General features: G+C 35.8%; 1 protein-coding gene across 3 annotated transcripts in view; it reads right to left on the bottom strand.

The window, feature by feature from the left end:
- SAMSN1 (SAM domain, SH3 domain and nuclear localization signals 1) overlaps positions 1 to 26034 on the bottom strand; it is a 175306-nt gene that overhangs the window by 25146 nt on the left and 124126 nt on the right. For all 3 annotated transcript variants that reach the window (XM_007967038.3, XM_073010349.1, XM_007967043.3), the window contains 4 exons: positions 15594 to 15665; positions 11380 to 11529; positions 6582 to 6711; positions 4402 to 4553 (listed from right to left, as the gene is read on the bottom strand). In XM_007967038.3, the coding sequence (XP_007965229.1) occupies positions 4402 to 4553; positions 6582 to 6711; positions 11380 to 11529; positions 15594 to 15665 (504 nt within the window). The remainder of the gene's footprint in view (positions 1 to 4401; positions 4554 to 6581; positions 6712 to 11379; positions 11530 to 15593; positions 15666 to 26034) is intronic.

The following is a 26034-nucleotide window of genomic DNA, read 5'->3' as shown; positions in this document are numbered from 1 at the left end:
AATTACTAATAGGACTAAGAAATGAGATAGATGGCAACATACTAATAGTGGGGGACTTCAATACTCCAATGACAGCACTAGACAGGTGATCAAGACAGAAAGTCAACAAAGAAACAGTGGACTTAAATTATACCCTGGAACAAATAGACTTAACAAGTATATACAGAACATTCTGTCCAACAACCTCAGAATATACATTGTATTCAACAACACATGGAACCTTCTCTAAGATAGACCCATATGATAGGCCATAAAATGAGTCTCAATAAATATAAAACAATTTAAATTTATCAAGCACTCTTTCAGTCTACAGTGGAATAAAACTGGAAATTAACTCCAGAAAGAACCTTCAAAACCATGCAAATATATGATCCTTGGGTGAAAAATGAAATCAAGATGGAAATTAAAAAATTATTCAAACCGAACAACAATAGTGGCATGACCTACCAAAACCTCTGGGACACAGCAAAGGTGGTGCTAAGAGGAAAGCTCATAGCCCTAAACACCTACATCAAAAAGTCTGAAATAGTCCAAACGGACAATCTAAGGTGACACTTCAAGGAAAGAGAGAAACAAGAACAAACCAAACTCAAAAACAGCAGAAGAAAGGAAATAACCAAGATCAGAGCAGAACTAAATAAAATTGAAACAAAAACAATACAAAAGATAAATGAAACAAAAAGCTGTTTTTTGAAAAGATAAACAAAATTAATAGACCATTAGTAAGAATTCAAATAAGCTCAATAAGAAATGAAACAGGGGATATTACAACTGACACTACAGAAATACAAAAGATCATTCAAGGTTACTATGAACACCTTTACATGCATAAACTAGAAAACCTGGAAAACATGGATAAATTCCTGGAAAGATACAACCCTCCTAGCTTAAATCAGGAAAAATTAGATACCCAGAACAGACCAATAACTACCAATGATTTTGAAATGGCAATTTAAAAATTACCAACAAAGAAAGAGTTGAGGACCAGACGGATTCAGAGCAGAATTCTATCAGACATTCAAAGAAGAATTGGTACCAATCCTATTGACACTACCCCACAAGACAGAGAAAGAGGGAACCCTCCCTACATCATTCTATGAAGCCAGTATCACCCTAATACCAAAACCAGGAAAGAGGATGACCAAAAAAGAAAACTACAGACCAGTATCCCTGATGAACATAGATGCTAAAATTCTTAACAAAATACTAGCTAACTGAATTCAGCAACATATCAAAAAGATAATCCACCATGATCAAGTGAGTTTAATACCAGGGGTGCTGGGATGGTTTAACATATGCACATTAATAAATGTGATACACCACATGAACAGAATTAAAAACAAAAATCACAGGACCATCTCAATAGGTGCAGAAAAAGCATTAGACAAAATTCAGCATTTCTTCATGATTAAAACTCTCAGCAAAATAGGCATACAAGGGACATACCTCAATAAAATAAAAGCCATCTATGACAAACCCACAGTCAACATAATACTGAACGGCAACAAGGTAAAAGCATTCCTTTTGAGAACTGGAACAAGATAAGGATGCCCACTCTCACCATTCCTCTTCAACACAGTACTGGAAGTCCTAGCCAGAGAAATCAAAAAAGAGAAAGAAATAAAGGGCATCTAAATCACTAAAGAGGAAGTCAAACTGTCACTGTTTTCTGATGATATGATCATTTACCTAGAAAACCATGAAGACTCATCCAGGAAGCAACTAGAACTGATGAAAGAATTCAGCAAAGTTTCTGGATACAAAATTAATGTACACGAATCAGTAGCTCTTTTATACCCCAACAGCAGTCAAGCTAAGAATCAAATCAATAACTCAACCCCTTTTACAATAGCTGCAAAAGCAAAACAAAACAAAGCAAAACAAAAAAAACAACTTTGGAATGTACCTAACTAAGGAGGTGAAAGACCTCCACAAAGAAAACTACAAAGCACGGCTGAAATAAATCAGAGATGGCACAAACAAATGGAAACATGTTCTACGCCCATGGATAGGTAGAATCAATATTGTGAAAAGGACCATACTGCCAAAAGCAATCTACAAATTCAACAGAACTCCCATCAAAATACCACTATCATTCTTCACAGAATTAGAGAAAACAATTCTAAAATTCATATGGAACCAAAAACGAGACTGCACAGCCAAAGCAAGCTTGAGCAAAAGAACAAATCTGGAGGCATCACATTACCTAATTTCAAACTATACTATAGGCTATAGTCACCAATCCAGCATGGTACTGCTACAAAAATAGGCACATAGACCAATGGAACAGAAAAGGAATCCAAAAATAAATCCAAATACTTAATAGCCAACTGACTTTTGAAAAAGCAAACAAAAACATAAAGTGGGGAAAAGACACCCTTTTCAACAAATAGTGCTGGGATAATTGGCTAGCCATATGTAGGAGAATGAAACTGGATCCTCAACTCTCACCTTATACAAAAATCAACTCAAGATGGATTAAGGACTTAAATCTAAGATCTGAAACTATAAAAATTCCAGAAGATAACATTGGAAAAACCTTTCTAGACATTGGCTTAGGCAAGGATTTCATGACCAAGGACCCAAAAGCAAATGCAATAAAAACAAACATAAATTGCTGAGACTTAATTAAACTAAAGAGCTTTTGCATGGTAAAAGAAACAATCAGCAGAGCAAGCAGACAACCCACAGAGTGGGAAAAAATTTTCACAATCTATATGTCCGACAAAGGACTAATATCCAAAATCTACAATGAACTCAGATCAACAAGAAAACAAACAAACAATCCCATCAAAAAGTAGGCTGAGGACATGAATAGACAAGTCTCAAAAGAAGATATACAAATGGCCAACAAACACATGAAAAAATGCTCAACATCACTAATGATCAGGGAAACGCAAATCAAAACCACAATGTGATACCACCTTACTCCTGCAAGAATGGCCATAATCAAAAAATTAAAAAATTGCAGATGTTAGCGTGGATGTAGTGAAAAGGGAACACTTCTACACTGCTGGTGGGAGTGTAAACTAGTACAACTACTATGGAAAACGGTGTGGAGATTCTTTAAATAACTAAAAGTAGAACTACCATTTGATTCAGCAATCCCACTGCTAGGTATCTACACAGAGGAAAAGAAGTCATTATACGAAAAAGATACTTGCACACACATGTTTGTGGCAGCACAATTTGCAATTGCAAAAATGTGGAACCAACCCAAATGCCCATCAATCAATGAGTGGATAAAGAAACTGTGGTATAGGCTGGGCGCGATGACTCATGCCTGTAATCCCAGCATTTTGAGAGGCTGAGGTGGGTGGATCACGAGGTCAAGAGATCGAGACCATCCTGGCCAACATGCTGAAACCCCATCTCTACTAAAAATACAAAAATTAGCTGGGTTGTGGTGGCCTCCACTACTCGGTAGGCTGAGGAAGGAGAACTGCTTGAACCCAGGAGGCAGAGGTTGCAGTGAACCAAGATCGCGCAACTGCACTCCAGCCTGGTGACAGAGCAAGACTCCATCAAAAAAGAAAAGAAAAGAAAAGAAAAGAAAAGAAAAGAAAACAAAACAAAACAAAACCATGGTGTATATATATACGATGGAATATTACTCAGCTATAAAAAGGAATGAATTAATGGTATTTGCAGTGACCTAGATGGGACTGGACACTATTATTCTATGTAAAGTAACTCGGGAATGGAAAATCAAACATCATAGGTTCTTACTCATAAGCAAGAGCTAAGCTATGAAGACGAAAAGGCATAGGAATGACCCAATGGACTTTGGGGACTTGGGGAAAGGATGAGAAGGTGGTGAGGGATAAAATACTACAAACAGAGTGCAGTGTATACTGCTTGGGTGATGGGTGCACCAGAGTCTCACAAATAACCACTAAAGAACTTACTCATGTAACCAAACACCACCTGTTCCCCAATAACCTATGGAAATAAAAATAAAAGTAAAAAGTACTGGAATTTCCCGGCCACGTCTGGTTCCCAAGGCCTTTGCTCTGCTGGGCTCTTGCCTGACATTTGCACCTTTTCTCCCTCTCTCTTCATTATTTCTATTCCCGCAAGTATCAGGCAGAGTTGGGCACCTTTAGCAACTGTGAGGCTTTGGTTTTCAGGAAAATGGAGAGAATTCTTTCCTCCCTGATAGACTCTGAACCTGAATCATCTACATAACAACAACTTACACTAATAGCCTGAACAGACTGATACGCCGACTCCACCTCACATATTTTATTCCAATTCTTAGCACTGTAAGCGAGCCTCCACTTCTACTGTTGGGAAGAACACACTCACACTCTGTTCTCCCACTGCTTATACTTGCCGAAACAGATCATATAATCAGCCTTTGACAAACCATTCAGAAGCGGGGATATGATGTCCTCTCACCTTGATTTTGAGGGAGTCAGTGTCATAGGGACTTGGCGTGAAATCCGTATGCACTCTGGCGCGACCGCAGAATGGTCCTGAATAGGGGCCATCGTCATCCAGTCGAAAGCTGTCCCGGTTACTCGTACCATCTGAACAGCTTGTTACGCCACCTGATGAAGGCAGAAGTTCACAGTTGTCATTGAAGACTTGTAACATTCTGGACCATCATCTGGACACAGCTAAGTATTGATCATGCTGGACCACTGGATGCCAGGCTCAGGAGGAGGTTCTAATTGACCCATCCTGGTGTCTCTCTCCCAGTTGCTCTCAGTCAATGACGTCTGTCCTCTGAGTCATTTCTAACCTTTCTCCTGACGATCTGGCCACTCTCTCCTCTACCACCAACCCAAGTACCCTCTCACTTCATTCTCCATAATCTGATCCGGGACACAGTGTACTAAGTATTGGACACTTGCCAAAAGCATGACATTACAAAGTTCCCTGCAACTTATCACAAGACTTCTTCCCCAGAGTTCCCACTGTGTACCAAAGGCCATTCTGAGGCCATATTTCTGACATAACAGGTGGCACTTTTGCTTGTTGTGTGAGTGTAAGGGAAGGAGAAAGTGTGTCTGAATGTCTGCACCACCACGTGGTTTGAAACTTCTAAACTGGGCCTTTAAAACTGCTCCAAATCCTTGTTGTCTGCTCCTCTTATTTTTGATCTTAAACTTCAGGAAAAAGAGAAAAGAGAGCATTTTGTCACCTCCCTGGGAACAAGAATGGCTCCCAGTGGAAGTAACTCTCCTCCCCCACCCTCATACTCAGTCATCACTTCATGTCTTCCTTCAGTCTAACCTTTCATCACTCTGTTCAATGAGGGAATAGCCCACGTTTCACTACCATGCATTGTGGAAATAAGGTAAAGCTCCTTCAAGATGCTCCATATTGTATGTGAAGTGATGTAAAACACAGATGAGTTGCATCTAATCACACAAATTAAGTGGTATACGCTAATAGTAAAATGAACCACCATCTCTTCACACCTTCCCTTCCATGACAACTCCAGACCACAGCTTTTCACAGTCCATTCTAGTGAAAATTCTCCCCACATCCAGCATCACAATATAGAGTTTTAAAACTTTCAGCAGAAATGAATACTAATGAGATCTGAATTTCATACGTGCAAAAAAATTCTTCAAATGTTTCTGTGTTAGCTTTTGTCACAAAATATCTATTCTACAGCCAATAGGAAAATAGGAATAAAACTCAGGATATTTGAAACATCTGGTCTTTGCCATACATCTTCAAATAACAGAAGCAGTTGATTTAAAAGGAAATGGAAAATAAACTTTGCAAAAACATTTAAAAGCCCTGAAAAGATTAGAGAGATGTATAACAGTCTACATATAAGCCCTGAAAAAATTAGAGAGATGTATAACAGTCTACATATAAAAAGTCATAAGGCACCCTGCAATATCAATCGTTTCATCCAAATATTGTAGCTGGAAATGTGACTAAATCCTGAGTGATTTCCTTCTTAGAAAAAATATTGATCTTCATTAGAAAATCCTTGTTGGTTACTTATGGATCCCGTTTTGTCACCTAATGGTGATAGTCCTATCATTTATTATTTGCATATTGCTTCACTCTTTACTCGTTCATGCTGGGTTAAGATCTAAAAAGTAAATGTCAGTAAAGTAAATTGATGCAAATGTGCTACATTTTTCAGAGTACTTCAGGAAAAACAGAAAGTGGTGGGGGGAGAAAGATGGGGACACAGGGAAGAGGGAGGGAGAAAGAAAGAGACAGAGAACAGAACAGAAAATAAATTTCATTTATCTGAATACTTCAAGTCATTTTTAAATATTTCGGCTCAAGATAAAGCTGGCTCCCTCCAACAAGGATTTTTATTTTAAAGATGCATATTTAATCTCCTAATATGACTTTTTTGAGGCATATCCCCAAGAGCCCCGTTGACTACAGTGTTAAAAGTTTTAACACAGTATGTACCTGTGTCAAATATATTATGTATTATTTAAACACCAGCAACTCTATATAGATTTAATATATCTTACATTTTTACAATTTCTCTTATCAAGTAGCTGGAACCTTGTCGCTAATTTAACTTGTTGTTTTTTAATTGATTTAACCCGGACCTCACACCCAGGATCTCATCTCTGATTCATTAGCCTTACTTGATGAGCTCTGTCCACTGTAGAGACTATCCATGGAGTCACTGGCTTTGAGGGACACCTTCTCTGTGTGGGTCCCAATCACAGGGTCACTGTTTCTATATGGGTAGGCATTCTCTCCATCTTCCTCATCCTTCAGAAAACATATCAGAGGTTAGGTACAGAGAGAAGATTTCCACGGAGATGTTCATTGTGTATATTGATTTAACAGGCAAGACATATTTTAGCAATAAAATACTTAAGGATACATAAGGATAAAGTATGAAAGTAGTTAATCTTCAGTTCAATTTCTAGCAAAACCTTTTACAATATACTTGGAAAAATTATTCAGATGACACATTCTTTTTGTAGAATTCAGTTGAAATTATAATGGCTCATTTTTACAAACGAGGATGAATATCATATCAATATTATTTAATCAAAAGTGTTAGATTTATTGACATCTATGGTTTATCTTTTAAAGCACTTTTGCTTCTTCATGTTGTCCTTATCCTTTATTTAACACCATTACTAATCCATTGAGATCTGATCCTACAAGCTTAAACTCTGCATAGTTGTTTCATGTCAGTTATTTGCACCCTACCAGATCACTAGATATGAATAAAACATGTGCATTTTGCAATTCTAAAGCAAAGCTTATCTAAGAAGCTTTACAAATCTAATACCGTGCTTGCCATCTAGTCAAGTGAGAAGCAAATCTTGCATAAAATTAGAAAAGACAGACAATTTCAAAACAAATTATATTTTCTTGAAAACATCTCCAATGCTTTCCATATTTCAATAGTTTGGATTAAACCTATGAATTTCTTAATATTCATCAGAATGTAATTCAACATTCTTTATTTGTGAGCATTTCTAAACATTGCTAAAACTTCAGAATATACATATGATATACACTCAGTTTGATTCTCCACTTTTATCCATTTCTTTATTCATTCAGTCATTCAACACAATTTTATGGAACACCTCCTAGGTACTGGGCAATGTTCTGGGAACCAGGGATTTTCATGGTAAACAAGATAACAGAGTGCTTGCTATAATGAAGGATATTCTATTGTGTTAGCTGTATGTGTGTGTGTGCGCGCGTGCGTGTGTGTGTGTGTCTGTGTAGAGTATTTGGGGAGGTGTGTATAAACACAATAAGACAATTTCAGAGAATAATAAGTGTTATGAAAGACATAAAACCGGGTGATGTGAGAGAATTTGTTGCTGAGGTTAGGGTTACAGGTTGGCTGATTTAAATGGAGTATCCTACAAAGACCTCTGCCATACAGTAACATATGCCCTGAATTATTGACCTAAATGATAAGAAAATGTAACTTATGTGAAGCTTTGGAGACAGTTTTCCAAGCAAAAGAAACAGCAAGAGCAAAATAATTGAACTCAGAATTATCTTGGGTTGTGCAGGGGAAAACAGCAAGGCTAATGTAGTGAGACAAAGGAGAATATTAGAGTGTGAGTTTAGAGAAGCAGACTGGAGCCACATCAAGAAAAGCTTCATAGACCATGTGTGGTGGCCATGAAAATGTGCCACTTAGATCTGTTGCTGCGGGGTCCCTTCTTTACTGACAGCCCCAGGACTACCCCTCTGTATCCATCACTCCGTTGGCACTAAAGCCATGCTCCCTGTTAGTAACTGAAAAAGCAGGGGTATTGTTTGAGCCCATTCTGGTGGAATGGAGGGTTCCTGTAACGGAAAACTTTAGTATAACAATCCCCCATCAATCTGACCAAAGCTTTCTCAGAATTCTGCTGAAGTATGAGACTCTCTCTACCTGATTCTTCTTCCTTTTCCTTATCCTTTTATAGATGTCAGGTTTGCATTGCAGTCTAAAGGCTTTCTCTTAAGCCTTCCTAGCATTTCTTCCCATAAATCTGTCTGTGGTGTTTCTACTCCTTTCTTGGGATCTGCTTCTCAGAGGACTAGAATGAACACAGCAAGTAAAGGGGTGCACTATGAAGACACTGAAATTTTAACCATGACCTCATTTCCACTTGTCAGAGATATTTCTGGCTTTCTTATGGAGAATAAATTTTATGAGGGAAAGAATAAAAAGAATGGAAAGCAGTTACAGGATTATTATAATAATCCAGGAAAGAAAGGTTGGTGACTTAGTCTAAAGCAGGAATAGTTTACATGGAGAAATTAGGGAGTTTATATATACTTGGTAGTACAATTCAGATAATTTACTGATGAATTAGTGTGAAAAGTGAGAAAAAGAAGGAATTTAGGGTGATTCTTAGATTTTCTTTTCTTCCTCTTTTTTATATTTTTGCTTTTATTTATTATGAAGATCAGTGTTGTTTGCTGCCACTGGGAATACTGGATGAGAAAACCATTTTTTTTTGTAAAAGTGTAGAGAATCAATATATTAGCTTTGGATCTATTAGGTTTTGGATGTCTACTGGACAGCTAAACGAGGATATCAAAGAAACAATTGATTGTATTAATATGGCAGATAAGTGAAGAGGTCATAGCTAGAGATACAGTTGTGAAAAACGAAGTCATGAGAGCAGATGAGCTGACTTAAGGGGAGAGTGTAGATTCAGTGGTGCATCCAGGAACAAGCCTCAGGAGATCAAATGTTTTGAGGGATGAGAAAGAAAGCAGAGTCAAGAAAAGAAGCTATGAGGAAGAAGAAACGTCAGAAGCATGCCCAGTCAAAAACAAGAGAAGTGGATGTTTTATATGTAAGGAAATCAGCACTTGAGTCAAATACAGTTGAAAAGTAGTAAGGAGAAAGAAAAGTGACCATTGGACTTGGCAACACAGAGGTCACAACTGATGGTGACAGCTATTTTAATGGAGTACTGGAGACAAGCCCTATTGAAGTGGGTTGAAAAAGACAATGGACATAAGACATAAAAATCAATAACGTAGAATTGAGAGCCCATAAGTAAACCCGCTTATTTATGATCCATATATTTATGACAACATATTTGTGGTCAACTGATTTTAACAAGAGTGCCAAGACAATCAAATAGAGAAAGAATAGTCTTTTCAACAAATGCTTTTAGGACAACTGTATATCTACATGCAAAAGAATGAAGGTGGACTCTTCCTATATACTGCACAGTAAAATTATCTTGAAATAAATCATACACCAAAATTTAAGAGATTATTGACCTCTTAGAAGAAAACATAGGAATGAATCTTCATTACATTAAGTTAGACAATGGTTTCTTACATATGTTACCAAAAGCACAAGTGACCAAAAAAAGATAATTGGACTACAATAAAATTAGAAACATTTGTGCTACAAACAATACCATCAAGAAAATAAAAACACAGTCCACAGAATTGGAGAAAATATATTATATTGCAAGTCATATATCTGATAAAATCTTGCATCCAGAATATATAAAAAACATTTAAAACTCAACAATAAAAAGATAAATAACCCAATTAAAAATAAACAATGGATTTGAAAAACACTTCTCCACAAAGATAGATAAATGACTAAAAAGCACATGAAAAGATTCTCGACATTGTTAGTCATCAGGGAAATGTAAAGTACAACCAAATGTAAATCAAAATCACAATGAGATTCCACCTCACATCCACTAGGATGCCTAGTACTAAAAAGACAGACAATAACAAGTGTTGGCAATGATGTAGAGAAATTGAAACCCTCATACATTGCTGGTGGGAATGTAAAATGATGCAGTTGCTTAAAAAACAATTTGCCAGTTTCTCTATTAGACATGGAGTTACCATATATCCAAGAGAAATGAAAAAATATTTCTGCACAAAAAATTGAACAGAGGCCAGGTGTGGTGGCTCAAGCCTGTAATCCCAGCACTTTGGGAGGCCGAGATGGGTGGATCACGAGGTCAGGAGATCGAGACCATCCTGGCTAACACAGTGAAACCCCGTCTCTACTAAAAAAATACCAAAAAAACTAGCCGGGCGTGGTGGCGGCGCCTGTAGTCCCAACTACTCGGGAGGCTGAGGCAGGAGAATGGCGTAAACCCGGGAGGTGGAGCTTGCAGTGAGCTAAGATCCGGCCACTGCATTCCAGCCTGGGTGACAAAGTGAGACTCCGTCTCAAAAAAAAAAAAAAAAAAAAAAATTGAACAGAAGTATCTGTAGCAGTGTTATTCATAATAGCCAAAAAGTGAAAGCAACCCAAGTGATCACTAAGTGATAAATGGATAAATTAAATGTGGTCCATCTATAAAAGGAGAAACATTATTTGGCAATAAAAAGGAATGAAGTACTGGCACTTGCTACAAAAATAAGGACATGTTGTTCTTCACATTGCTCTTCACATCACGTTCTAGATGCATGAATTTTTTTTTTTTTTTTTTTTTTTTTTTGAGACACAGTCTTGCTCTGTTGCCAGGCTGGGGTGCAGTGGCGCAATCTCGGCTCACTGCAACCTCTGCCTCTGGGTTCAAGTGATTCTCCTTCCTCAGCCTCCCGAGTAGCTAGGACTACAGGCGTGCACCACCATGCCCAGCTAATTTTTGTATTTTCAGTAGCGATGGGGTTTCACCATGTTGGCCAGGCTTGTTTTGAACTCCTGACCTCAGGTGATCTTCCCGCCTTGGCCTCCCAGAGTGCTGGGATTACAGGCGTGAGCCACCACACCCGGCCAATGCATGATCTTTCTGAGTGTCAGTTTCTTCTGTTAAAATGAAAGTAATACTTCCTTCCACCCAACTTCTGGGCATAATGACTGAGGAAGAAAACAAATGCTTAAGTACTTCATAAAGTACCAAGCACTTCTATACTCTAGCTGAATAGTTTAAGAAAGTTTTAGTAGAAAAATACAAATGATTATTAGAGAATATTTACCTTTTCCTCAGAAAGGGCTTTGATGTACTTTTTACCAACTTTCTTCTTCATTGTCCATGAAATAGCTCTCATTTTTTTACCCAAACCTCCTCCATTATTTGAAGTTTTACTTGGTTCTCCACTTTCATTTGTGGGATCTCCTTCATGTACCTAGTTTAGAATTGTTTACAAAAGACAAAATAATAAAGTAATAAAAAACATTGATCTGAAATCACTGTTACAGAGAACATTCTGAGTTTGTGGACTTCGCATACATTCTGTGCAGCAGCCTCCAAAATTTCTAAAAATCTGGACATAACACATATTTTTAAAGTTGTCCAGGCCTGGTTGCTTGAGTTACAAACTCAGAAAGTAAAACTTGTGATGTTAAAGGACTTGAGCCTCACATCTGCAACTCTTTTAGAGAATTTCGGCTATTTTTTAAATAGCTGTATTGACCAATCATTTTATTCCCTCTTCTTGAGATGAACAAATAAGATTAAATACTAGGTATAAGGAGTTCTTATGTCTACATAGGTGAAAAATATTTTATTGGAAGCTTTAGATAGGCTGTAGCATCTATCCGTGTCGAATAGGACTTAAAATACCCTCTTGCTTCTCATAGAAATTGAGATGATTGTGGTTAAAGAAGTTTTCGTGTTAATTAAACCCACTGAGGAATGCTAGATTTTGTTTACATCTTAGCGTGCACATTTCCCATATTCTCAAGCAATAGTAAATATGAACTAGTTCCAGCCATTAGTACAGAAATCTTCATGTAATTCACATGCTAGATTAATCAAACATCTTACTTGGTTGGACTGCTTTGGTCTTTGCTTAGGAATGCTGTTAAACCAATGACTCAGAATAAAACACACTGTTCACAGCCACAAGACTCTATATATCATAACATAAAATAATATTCTGTCAATATCATTCATATATTATGTGATATATATTACATTATATAGAATCTATATGAAATAAAATATCCTCACCACCCACCTTGCCCCTCGCTACTTCTCAAGTCTCCCTTACTCACTAGAGCAATGGTTCTCAAAATATGATCCCTGGACCAGCAGCATCAACATCACTTGGGAGCAGTTTGTGCCTTAGCAAGCTCTTCACGTGATTCCGATACTCACTAAAGTTTGAAAACAACTGTAATAAAGTATTGCCATGCTAGCCCCCTTGCAGTTTCTCTATCGGGTTCTCACCAAGTTTGTATTTGCTTTCGCCATTGGCTTCCCCTAACTATCCAAGAATTTCTTCCTTCAGTCATCCAGGTATCTACTCACATGGCATATAATAGGAGAGCAATTTTCTGATTGATCACCCTCCACACTTCCATATGTCCTGTTTATTGGCCCTGATTACTGATTCCTCTAAGCAATTAACATTACCCGATAATATGTTTGTTCATTTGATTATTGTCTGCATCTCCCACTATGACGCATGTTCCATGAGACTTGAGACTTGATCTGTTTTCTTTGAGTGTCTAGAGTACTTCCAGGCACATAGCTATCACTTGATGTTATTTCAGTAAATGACACTTCTCATGTAGAACATCGCAGATTTTTTTTTCTTGGAGGATATGTTTGGGTTACAAGTCCTAAAATACCTTATATTTGCAAGAAAGGAAACTTGAAGGACATCTAGTTTAACACTGTCCACCATTCCTGATAGGTGGACAGGCAGTCATTCACTGAATATAAAAAATGATGGGAAACTTCCCTTTAGTGAACTTGAATATTTTAATGCAAAAGTTTAACCACATAGTTCACATCATTATTAATCAATATTATATTTTGCTTGGTATCTTACCCCAAATTGCCTATGATAAATATGAATGGACAGCCAATTTAAACCCTCATTGCACTTTATTAATTTCTACATTCAAGGTTATAAAGGCAAAGATTCTTTGCTTAATTCAAAAACCCTGAATAAAATATAATTTGGAAGCACTTTAAAACTTTAGAGTTAGCCTTCTTCTTCTCTCTACTTAAACTTTCTCTGTCTTCATTGTAAATTTATTTTTCTAACATAAATAAGAAATATATTATTTAATTACTACTTGTGTTACCCTAGAATTTCTAAGCTTCAGAAAGATGTACTATGAATATTTTTCTGCTCTTTCTAGCATTATTTACAGAAGCTACAAAGAAACCTACGTTTATGTCTTTTGAATGTTCACATTTTTCTATGCCTTTCTCCATAGACTAAATTAAATTTGTGTTTAAATATTACTTATGGTTTTGTTGTTGTCTTTTTAAGATTTGTGTTTCCCTATAAGCTCCAGGCATGAAGTAAGGATTTTATTGTGTTATTGCAACAGTACTTCCTGAGTGTCTAAGGGAAAAACCTGTCATACAGTAGGTATTTTTTGAATGAATGCTGGATTTTTGAAAAATACGCACACTATTTTATTAGGTTCACTAAATTCTTTCACAAATTACTAGGCCACCATTATTAACCAATGAACCTGAATGAACATGAGCTATCTTGTATAGGTTAATACCAGAATTATAAACTAAACAGCAGTAGAATATATGTATGATTGTGGAGAATTAAAAATTTATACAAGATGTCAACTGAAAATAAAATGATATACAGTTTCTCTCTCTTTCCATATATATATACACACACACACAAACACATATATGTGGCTAGATTTATATGTATATACTACATTTATTACTTACAATTATGTAAATGTTGATTGACTATATAATTATGTACAAGTTTACTCATAAATGTGAATATATACATAATAAATTAATAAAAGGGAACATTATTAAAATTAAAATATTTTAAAATATTGCAGAAAAATATATTTGAAAATAAGCATAAGATCTAAAAACCTATTGATCTAAAAAGAATGTATTACCTGTGAGGTTGCTGAATCAGGTTCAATGGTAAACAGTATTTTCAGTTTTCTTAGTAGACACTCCTTCTCTGTACTATTTTATTAGTAGTTGTTGTACCTGTCATTAGTCACTTAGCAAATGTGGCCCCTACTTTATGAGACAATATGGCAAACTTTAGAGTCAGAGAAGAGGTTGAGTTCTGCCTTTGTCTTTTATTCACTCTGTAATTTAGTGTATTTCTGCAATGGCAAAATAGATATACTAATAGTTCCTATGTTATAGACAGGTAAATTGTTATAAAGTTAGCGTTGTGCTTATTTCATCGTGAGTGCTCAATTAAATGTACATATTATTGAAATTATTATTATGTAAACTTAATTCTATGGGAAGCTTTTCTTAAGCTACAATTAAAATGTCCGTAGTTTACAAATGTGTAAGTAGTGCTCACCAATGGGATATTTCAGTGTACACTGAAGTGTGAGAGTCCAGTTGAGCAGCCGTATGCTTTCCTTAACAAATGTACAGTCAGGCCGCTTAATCTTATCTTGTTCTAATTTAAAGCAATTACAACTGACATAAACTTTTACATATATCTATCAAATAATGTGTATAAACACAATGTGTGTGTGTGTGTACGTATATGTATACACACATTGTTTTATAGTAGAAATACTCAGGAAATTTGGAATTGTCAGTGTCACTTTGAATTCTATCTTTTCAGTTTCATGTTTTGCTTTCCCAAACATCTGTTAGGCTTCTTAAAATAGGAATTTACTTTTAATGCCCAGCATGGTACTGGGTACTGATAGAGGCAGGAAACAGCCAAGAGTCCTTTGCGAAACCTCGCCTTCAAGCCTGAAACAGCTTGAAGGCTGTAAAACCAGACTGCTGATCCTGGATGAAGCTCACCCTTTCTCCACTGATTCTTTCTCAATAATGCCCACCTGTGCACTGGGGGAAGGGGTGGAGCTATGGGAAGTTCACGCGGTTTGCTGCCTGGGGGAGCCTGGCCTCTTTTGCTGCTATGTGGTGGCCTGGGATTCAATCTGTAAGGTAGGGTCCTACTAGCAGGACTCTCGCTTTGCTGGAAGTTCCTCTTTTTTTTTTTTTTCCTTTTCACGCAATAAACCCTGCCTTACTCACCCTACAATGTGTCTGTGTGCCTAAATTTTCCTGGTCGTGTGACAAGAACCCATTGCTTTCTACAACAGTACGAAATAATGGTTTGTTCACTTATCACAAAAATACATGCAAGGCTATAATTTTAAAATGTATTTTTCTTATTTTACTTTGCAAAAGTGACATTGTCTTCATAATATTTCATAATGTGTTTGCATAACATTCATAAAAATGGAATAAACTACCAACCTCAGTTGAATCATCTGGTTTTGATAAAGAATGATTCCGAAAACGATCAAAATTCCCAAAACTGCTGCTTCGCTATAAAATAGAAAAGAAAAAGGAAACTTAGAGGTTGCTATTTTCACTGCCCAAACTGATAAGTATATTAGATTATAGTTTATTAAGCACCATCTCTTGCAAATACAGGCTTTAAGAAGCTCTTCTCTCTGGAATATCCAAAGGCTGTGAAGGTATACCTATTAACACTTCTATATTTACAGTTGATAAAACGTCTTCCTATGTTTTATGTTATAGTGTTAAGTAAGCACCTCGGAGAAAATCTTGGTTAAATTATTTTAAATTTTTGATTTTAATTTTGTTCTTCGAAGCGGCAGCTGAAGAATCCATGAATTCTAAACTAAAGCTTCTTGAAATGAGCTAACCACAAACTTAACAGCATGTGGTACTAACCACCTAACCAATAAACAAATAACAACAACAACAAAACACACAAACAAAAAGCAAGCATCTGAGTAGATTCATCATTATGCCTCAAAAGATCAAGTTTGTTCACACGCTGGGGCCTGTGGGGTGGAGGGCGGGGAGAGGGAGTGCATCAGGAAAAATAGCTAATGCATGATGGGCTTAATACCTAGGTGATGGGTTGACAGGTGTAGCAAACCACCATGGCACATGTTTACTTAAATAACAAACCTGTACATCCTGCACATGTACCCCGAAACTTAAAATAGAAATGAAAATAAAAGATCAAGTTTATTAAAAAAAGAAAAAGAACATAAGCGCATTTTCTATTACCAACTCTTGATCATTTGAAATTCTCTGCTGGATATCAGAAAAAGAAGGCACACACATAGACTTATTAATAAATTGAATGCAGCATTTAGGTATGCACAGTCCAAGGTTGGGAGTAAAACGGAATTTTTCCACATTCAATACAGAATTACAATGAGACCTCTGGGTCAGTTTCATTCACTGTTTTGAGAAAAAGCTCAGTATGTTAATAGAAGATGTTGCCTTGAATACCTTCTGCTAACAAAGCTGAATTTTTATTATGCAACTCATTCTAGGCAGGTAATTATAAATAATTTCTGATAGGTGACAAAATAAATGAATCCCTTAAACACATTTAAAAATTCTTTAGAGTCATTGAGTCAAAAAATTGATATTTTTTCACTATCTAATTCTATGCATTGTTTGGGATGGTGGATATCTGATGCTGTGTTCTTTGTGTACTCATAAATCCCGAGAATATTTTCTTTCTAAAGGACTTTATCTTATTTCAAGCTTATCATATTTTAAAAATAAACTGGTGGTACTGACATATAATCTGGTAATTTAGAAAATTAATAATGGGAGTCAGTAATCTATAAAGCCTTGTACAACAAGGCCTCACTTAATGCTGTTGATGGGATCTCGGAAATTGCTACCTTAAGCAAAACCAGGTGTAATAAAATCCTCTTTACCATAGGCTGCTTGAAATAACAAGTTCAAATAACAAGTTCCTATGATCCATTTCTTGTCACAAAAACATTATCAAATTTCTAAATAAAGACCCAAACATTTCTAATGGTAAACACTGAAACAAATGCGATCCATACACACATTTAAGAAAAATTAATTTTAAAAATTAACATAATTATTTACCCAGTTATTCCAGCTCAGGGTTGCCGTGAGTGGCCAGAGCCTATCCCCACAACTCAAGACACAAGGCAGGAGCCAGCCCTGGACAGAGTGCTGTCATCACAGGGCACGATGAAGCCCACATCCACACTCACTCATTGTGGAACAATTTGGACACGCCAATTGACCTGACATTCCTTTCTTTGGGATGTGGGAGGAAACCCACACAGAAATGAGAAGACTGTGCAAACCCTGCAGTGACAGTGACCCTGGTCAGGAACTGATTTTTTTCCTCCATCAATGTTATTATAACAAAATGATGTTGGAGAAAATGATGTTATTGGAGGACCTACTATATTGTCCTTTCAGAAATCACAGCCCGTTTCAGTAAAAGGCAGCTTCAAGGGCTCCTAATCCCTGGAAGCTCTCATGCCTCCCTACCAGTTATCTTTAAAAATGTTTGTTTCCCTTTTAAATGAACTGAAATAAAAAGATCCTGACGTGTGACAAGGGGTTAGCTTGATTGACGGTGTGATACAGAATATTGCCCCAAGGATGATAGCTGTGTTAGACACAATTAACACCTTTTGCTGACTGGCCACCCCTGCTGAACAGGCCCTTCAGCCTGTGGTGAGAGGAGCAGAAGCGAAGGCTGAAACTGAGAACCACACTGGAAAATACAAAGTCTTCTAATGTAGTACTTACTAGCCTAGAGTGGCTTCTCAGAATATTAATCACTCCAACTTGCCTGGTAGGTATTTCCATCTGGCCGCCAATGCTCAGCAGTCGCAGAAAGGAATTGAGCCTATTGTTGTCCAGCTTATAAACAATCTGAACACATGGAAATCTATTACTCTTTTTTATACTTAAAACCATTCTATGGCCGATTGGAGCCCATGCCTAAGGCAATTTTGTAGCCTACATATAGCCTGTTAAATATGAATGAGAGTTAGGGTATGATTTCCACAACTGGATAATGGGTCCTGTTGCACAGGAGGGCACAGAATAGACTCGCTTCAGCATTTTGCTACACTATCTTCTTCCATTAAGTAATCAATAGCCACCACCTTTTAAAATTAATTCTCCCCTCGTTATATCAATAAAGAAAAGCAGATTTAGGAGTCGTGGTTTAAGAAGAACACAGGACTATTACCCTGGGTTTTATCAGTCATCTCATTGCTAATTACTTAATAGCTTTATGCCATGGGAGTGTATCAATCCATGTTAAGACACCCTTAAGAAAAAAATCTAAATATTTAAAAGAACATTTACATTTGTTCACTATTCTCTAGTTTAAAAGTTAGTAACTAACTTTCTCAGATGGTATTATAATGTATAGATTATGGTTTATGACAAAAAAAGGACTAAGGTCTACTATGAGGTCTGGACAATGAACACATTTATAACTTCTGTTCTTGTCAAGTTTTATGATAACAAGGTGAATTATATGGAAACAAAGCTTGCTTCCTAAATAATAGTACTTAATAAATGAGAACGTGTTTGAATATTGGTAATGCTGCATTATATAATTGTAATGTATTAGACTTAGTAAATATTATCAAGTTTTTATCAAGACAGAGTTATTATATAAACAAATAGCTGTCAAAAAGAAGAGGAGCTTAAATAAAAATGCTATATATATTTTAGATAATTCTTTTTGTCTGCTAACTTTGTATCATATTTACTCATTATACTCTACATAAACGTTTCCAGTCTTTCCTTATGCAATTAGAAGAGCATTTGTAAAATGGCACAATACCTATATAGGGAAATTTGGCAATATTAAGCAAAATTACGTATACATTTGCCCTCTGTCCCAAGAATTCCATTTCTAGATGTCTTTACCAGCAATACATTTGGATATGAATTGTTTACATTTCCACATTCACTGTAGCACTTTCATATTATCAAAAAGCTGTAAAGCCTAATGTTCATCAAGAAGATACTGATTGAATAACATATGGTACATCCACACAATGCAAATGTATGAAGCTGTAAAAAATTAAATACATGTTTTTATATGCAACAGAACAACCTGTAGGATACAGTGTAAGTTGAAAAAGTAAAATGGAGAAGAGTGCAATATGTTTAAATACATCTAACGTCAAAATTCATGAGTTCATAAGGATACTAAAAAGAAAAATTCATCAGTTACATTGGGAAATGTTGTAATTATATTCTGAAAACTAATAAAGGGACAACTTAGGCATTTAATCTGCCTTTCCTGTATGAAACCTATTTCATCAACCAAATAGTTCATCCACTAAATAGTTGATGAGGGGAAATTGTTCTATATATGTTCATACTTCAGCTAATCAATTAAAAGTGGTGAAATAATAAAATTACCATTTTGCAAACCCCTAATGCAATGTTGGATCCAGCCAATGATCATCAATGGTCACTAAAATCACACAAAAGGAGATAACCAGAGTCTGTGTTTTGTGATGGAAGCATTACATACAACTAATGAAATATTGTTTATAAGAAAGAAAGGAAGCAAGAAAGCAATCGCACCAAGCTCTGTATCTAGCTACCAGATTTAAGGGAAAAAAGAGACAGAGGAGCATGTTAAATGATACCAAGAAGACACAGTCAGTCGGAAAATATACAGACAAGAAAATACAGGACAAAACAACTGAGCTTCTTCAGCAAATCAATATAAAGAAATTTTTAAAAAGAGTTAACGTATAAACTAAGAGACTTCAGAAACATATCATCCAAATATAATCCATGAATCTTGTTTAAATATAGATCAAATAAACCGCTATACCAGAAACATCAAAAGACAACTGGGGAAATTTTTAAATGACTAGCTATTTGATGTTAAGGAAATGTTACTCTCTTACTTACAATTTGAAATAATCTAGTGAGGAGCAGCAAATGTGTGGGCATGAGGAAGAAACACAATTGGTCATTCTTGAATAATTAGCTGGGCGGTGGATATGTGGGGGCAGTATTTACTAATCTCTACTTTTACATATATTAAAAATTTTCCACAGTAAATTGTTGGGTTATCAAAAGAAATATTCCTGTATAATAGCTAAAATGATATAAAAGTTAGTGGTCTCATAACTTTATTTATTTACTTATTTTGAGACCAAGTCTCCCTCTGTCGCAGGCTGGAGTGCAGTGGCTCCATCTCGGCTCACTGCAACCTTCACCTCCTGGGTTGAAGCGATTATCCTGCCTCAGCCTCCCGAGTAGCTGGGAATACAGGTGTGTGCCACCACGCCCAGCTAATTTGTTTGTATTTTTAGTAGAGAGAGGGTTTCACCGTGTTAGCCAGGCTGGTGTTGAACTCCTGACCTCAGGCAATTCACCCACCTTGGCCTCCCAAAGTGCTTGGATTACAGGTGTGAGCCACCATGCCCAGCTGCTTTCATGACTTTAATAAGGAATCAATTTGTTTAAAAAAAAATCATAATACGGTTTAGGTCATGGTTGTTTGGAAGTACAGAAAGGGAAGAAAATAAAGTTGTGTTTCTTAAATTCATTTTAGTACGACTAACTTTCTGATATAAATATGGGCCCTAGGATTGCTGTTTTCAAGAATACCTGCAATCACATGGTGCAGTTAACCTTCTTCCACACGGTCTACTTGGCTTACCCAAAAATAGTGCAGAACCAGGGTCAGCTGGGGTGTCTGAACACATTTGTATATGTGTGTTTCCATGCAATCTAATGAGTAATATAAAAGAACTTAAGAAGATTCTTTTTTTTTTAGTCACCTCTCCAGTTTTGCAAAACAATCCTAATTATTACAGAATATTGTTTCATGATATAAAGCTGGCAGCGTTCTTAGTTATCATCTAGCTCTTCTCAATAAGGAAACTGTTGAAACCAGAACTTGCAAAAAAATTCTTTTTAAAAATTCTCCACTCTGCTATACTCTCCCCTATGCCATTCCATTACAGAATCTAGATCCTGTCTTCTCTCAAAGAGACTTGCTTTCTGAGCAGAATAAAAATTATGGCAAAGTTAGTTTGATAGGAAGAATGAAACTAACTAGGTTTCCTAGGATACTGACCAACCTGCATTTATGAACATGAATGAAAATTAAAGGGTCTCTATGGAGAAATCTGAATCAAGCTTCTGATCAAAACCAGAAGAACTTGACCCTCATTTTCTTTCTTAGCCAGCCACTACCTTTGGGGGTCTTCAAATGAAATCTCATCTCCAACATGACTTAATATTTGGGTAAGGTGCTGCTGGAAAAGTTTCACAGTCTATTTCAAAGAAAAAATTTGCATATATAAGTCACACATCTGCAGTACTTTGTAATATACTGGCAAATTAAAAATTACACACAGTCTTCCAACAAGTTCTCACCTCTTCTAAATACTGCACAAAGAGCATTGATTAGTAATATACTCAAAGATCAGAATTCTGTTTCAGCACACCCTTGTATGAATATTCTACTATAATAAAAGCTGAATCTCAATAAGCTTGTCAGCCTTTATCCAAAGGCACTCGAAGATTTAATTGTTCTAACTAACTCGGGTACTCAGATCTTTTGAAGAGGTGAAACAAATTTAACTCACTTAAAATAATCCGCTAAAATTGCCTCAGTGTCTTGTGGTGCCAGTGGAATACACTTCTGTGGGGTATCTGGAAACTGAAGGCTGAAAGACAACTACAGCTGTTAAGCCTTGTCTTCAACACTCACATTTTATCCTGGGATAAAGTCAACCCAAAGCTCAAACATATATCAATGCTTTAAATATTTTCAATGTACATCTGGATTCTAAGAACAAAAACCAGTCAGTCTACTGTATCTCTCTGGTTCAGTAACTTTTCTGCCAACTGCAAAACATCTTCAAGAAGTACAGATTCTGACTCCACCACGGTTTTACAATGTTTTGTCAAAATTTCCATGCTAAAGATTTGCTTTCAGAAGTTGATGTGACACTAAAAATGTTTTCTGCAAATGGAAACCATCTCAAAGATTACCTGAAGGAAAGAAACTAGAACTAAAAAAAAAAAAATCAATGCAGAGTGATCCATAACCTCTAAAAGTGGTTATTCATACCAGCCTATTTTATGCAACAAAACAAGTTTGATGAGTAAAAAAGACTCAAAGGTACAACCATATCTCATTCTTATTATTTACCTTGTCCCCATAGACTATGAATCATGCTACCCTTCTGGGAATTGAGTAGAAATTATGATATTCTATTTTACTTGAAAGGAGTTCTTAAATAATATTTTGATATTTTTAAATATCAAAATTAAATAATATTGTTATATGTTTTAAATATTGCTTTTTCAGGTAAAAAGCATAACATGGCCAAAGAATTGGTATCATCAATTCTTTAAAAATCTATTAAAAAGGAAATGAAAAGCTTTAGAAAATGTGCCCATGATTACACTACCATGAACTGCTCAATTTGTTTTCCCTATTGTGAAACTTCTGCTTGGCCTACTCACTCCTACAAAATTATGTTATTGTGCACTTTCTATTCCTTCTCTCTCTTCTTCTCTAACTACTAAACCCATAAATAAGTACCACTAAAATAAATACTCAAATAAATAAATGGCACTTCTTGGTCCTCCTGGAATTCTTTCATTATGCCAACACTTCCTTAAAATTTTTAAGAATTTCCCCAGGGAACCCAATTATATGTCTGCCCCAGCCCATAAGGCACCCTCTGCCTGCCTCTGGGCTGCAAGGCAGATGCACTAGCAAAGGGCTCTGTGCTTATGTCCTGCTCCCCTGAGGATCTGATTTGGCCCAACCTCTGAATCCTTACCAGCCCCATTGGAAAATGGTATTTGCTCATTGTTCTCTTTGGAGAGTTTGGACACATAATGTAAAATGTAATGACCCACAAATGCACACTCTCCCAGCCTATACATGTGTTCAATTCTTTCTCCAAACTTTATTGAAGGTATTTTTTTCATTACTTTTACTCAAGTATGTGCTAATTCCTGAACCAATGCAACAACTTTCAGATTATTTGTCCCCAAATTCTTGCCCCTCTAATCATCTAAAGTACCACGTCTCATCATCTCATTCTTCTTTCCGAAATGTAAAGCTTGCTCCACATTGCCATGACTGCTACCAAGACCCTTCCATCTGCCAAACTCCATGCCATGCTATTTATCCATAATTATTTCATGAGATAAACGCAATCCCCCTCTGAGTTAGGCGTTAATTTCTCCAATTCACAGATGATGAGAACTGAGGCTCAGAGTGTTTAAATAGTTTTTCCTCAGTCAACAAAATGAGGCTCATACTGAGCATGAAGTGCATCTGTGATTCTGTGTGGTGGTAGACAATGTTAGTCCATCTGATTTAGCAGAATTTCTAACACTTCTTGCTGGCCACTGTGGATGAACTCATTTATATCTCTGAGCTTTTGCTTCTACTGTTTTTTGTTCAAGGAATATTGGTCTTCTTTTATTCCACCTGTTCAAACCCAGCCCATTCTTCGAGGACAGGATTAAGTCTCACCTCCCTTATGAAACCCTCTTCTGATGCCATTTTAGTGAATGTTCTAGTGCATATTGATTGTCCCTGTTATTACATGCTGTGTCTCCAATGGACAAAAATCGTACAGTTGTGAGACTTGGGCAAAACCATGGCAAATGACAGATCCCACATTACTCTTCAAGTTAAATGTCAAAAATCATACATCTCACAGTTACACAAAAACAAATTAGAACTTAATCATGTTGCAACTAATGACAATAATTCATTGATGTTTAAAGACCGTAAGGGTTTGCATCATGTAATTTAACATAAACACACTAAGTGGCTTCTGTGGTTCAACTTAGTACTCAGTGTAAGGTCTGCCCATATGAATAAATAAGAATCGGCCCTGAGAGAAATGTATACTATGTTAGTGCCATGGACCAAATCATTCCAAACCATAAGAGCTAAATAGAATCATGTTCAAATGGAAGATACACAAATATAGAATCAATTCCTATAAGCAGATTATATTCATATACAAAATAACTTAAAATGTATAGTAGATGTCAACTTGGAAATTTGTATTCATTCATTTACAAATACTTATTTGTATTAACTACTTAGCATCTGAAAGTCATTTTGTGTGCCTGTGCCTATACCTACTTAATTTATAGTTTGTCTACAGAATGGTACACTAAAATAATCACAGATTTTGGGAGTAACATTAGCTGAAATCAATAGAATTTGAATTCACTTAACCATTTTCAAAAATTAGTAGATTTGTATAATTGTTAAACAAGAGGCTCTTTAGAAATAATCACCAAATCCAAAGATTGTGATTGCTAAAGTTATGATATGTAACAAAGGTAGTGGAACATATGCTATGTATAAGATGGATCACTGGATGATAAAAAGTGTGTCTAGTATCTAATATAATTCTCTCCCAAACTTTCATAGGAGAGAAATAAATACTGTCTCTAGTAAACATAATCATTTAGGTCACTATAAACATGTTTTTTATTTGTTATAGGAATATTTCACTGGGATTTTTCATTGTCTGGATGAACTATCTCTCGAAACTAAAATTGGCAAAAAGTTTTCAATTCATGCACCAGCATGGATAGTTTGTCAAAGTTTCACGAAGGGCTGTGTTGAGAAGGGTTCTAAAGCCACTTTCAGAGTTAAAAAGTCATGATTAACTGTGTCCACAGTGGTTACAGAAGATAGTGGGTGTTGGGGGAAGAAGTGAGGAAATGCATTTGCCACCTCTATTCAACTCATTTCCCTGGGCAAATTTTGCATCACTAATTTTGTTATCTATGTACCTTGATACAGGGAGGGCAATTCAAAGGATGGATGACTCAAATTTTCAATTTACAAAAAATATATATTATTCTTCCATAAGTTTGGAAATTAACTGTCTGTTCTGTGCATGCATATTTTATTGTTCTATTTATTATAGAGTATTAAATAATATTTTAACTAGTCACATCATTATCAACTATTTTAATTCTATAGCTAAACTTCAAAAACAAGTAATTCTACAAATAAATAATTCTGCCTAAATAATACTCCTGTATAGGATATGGCAAATAGACAAAAGGTAATATTGAAGATGATGGTTTTAAAAAGCAACTATTAGTTAAGAGAAGAATAACTTTGAATATTGATCTCAATAGACCTTACTACATTAACCATAAACTTAAATACCAAATTTATTCTGGTTTTTGTAATAAGTGACTGATTTTTCTATTTGTTGTACTGTTAATAAGATTTATCATAGGTATTTTGTATAGTGTCATTAATCTAAAAGACAAACTATTAAAAATGTAAAAGAGAAATTATGTCTATTCAATTTTATCTTCAAAGGAGTTAAAAAAGAAAAACCCAAAAGTAACTTATTATTAGCTAAATTAAATCGAGCAATTTCTTTCAGGATCTTGGATATAAGCTTTTTTTTTCTTTTCAATAATCAGAGAAAGAGGAAATCTTGAAAAATTTTTATTATTATCTAACATGAGGGAAGAATATGCAGTACAGTTCCAAAACTTTTAAACATATGTGATAATTGAGTATGTTAACAGAACTTTAGTTTCCTGAAATATTTCCTAACAGTTTACCCATCTCGTCTTCACACTACTAAATTCCAGTCACTCCAGTTTTTAAAATAAAATAAAATTATCACCAAGAGGCAAACATTTATAGTACCCATAACTTTGAAATTCTGATTAAATAAAGATGTAAAAATTAAGTTGGGAAAACAAAATCCTTTTAACCAACTTTCCCATCTAATTATCTGGAAAAAAACTCCCTTTTACTTCCGTGAGTCTTAAAAGTCCTCTGAAAAGACATGGAACCAACCCAAATGTCCATCAATGACAGACTGGATTAAGAAAATGTGGCACATATACA

Source organism: Chlorocebus sabaeus, chromosome 2, assembly GCF_047675955.1.
Source record: "Chlorocebus sabaeus isolate Y175 chromosome 2, mChlSab1.0.hap1, whole genome shotgun sequence".
NCBI classification, from domain to species: Eukaryota; Metazoa; Chordata; class Mammalia; order Primates; family Cercopithecidae; genus Chlorocebus; species Chlorocebus sabaeus.
This window is presented reverse-complemented; position numbering and strand designations above follow the sequence as displayed.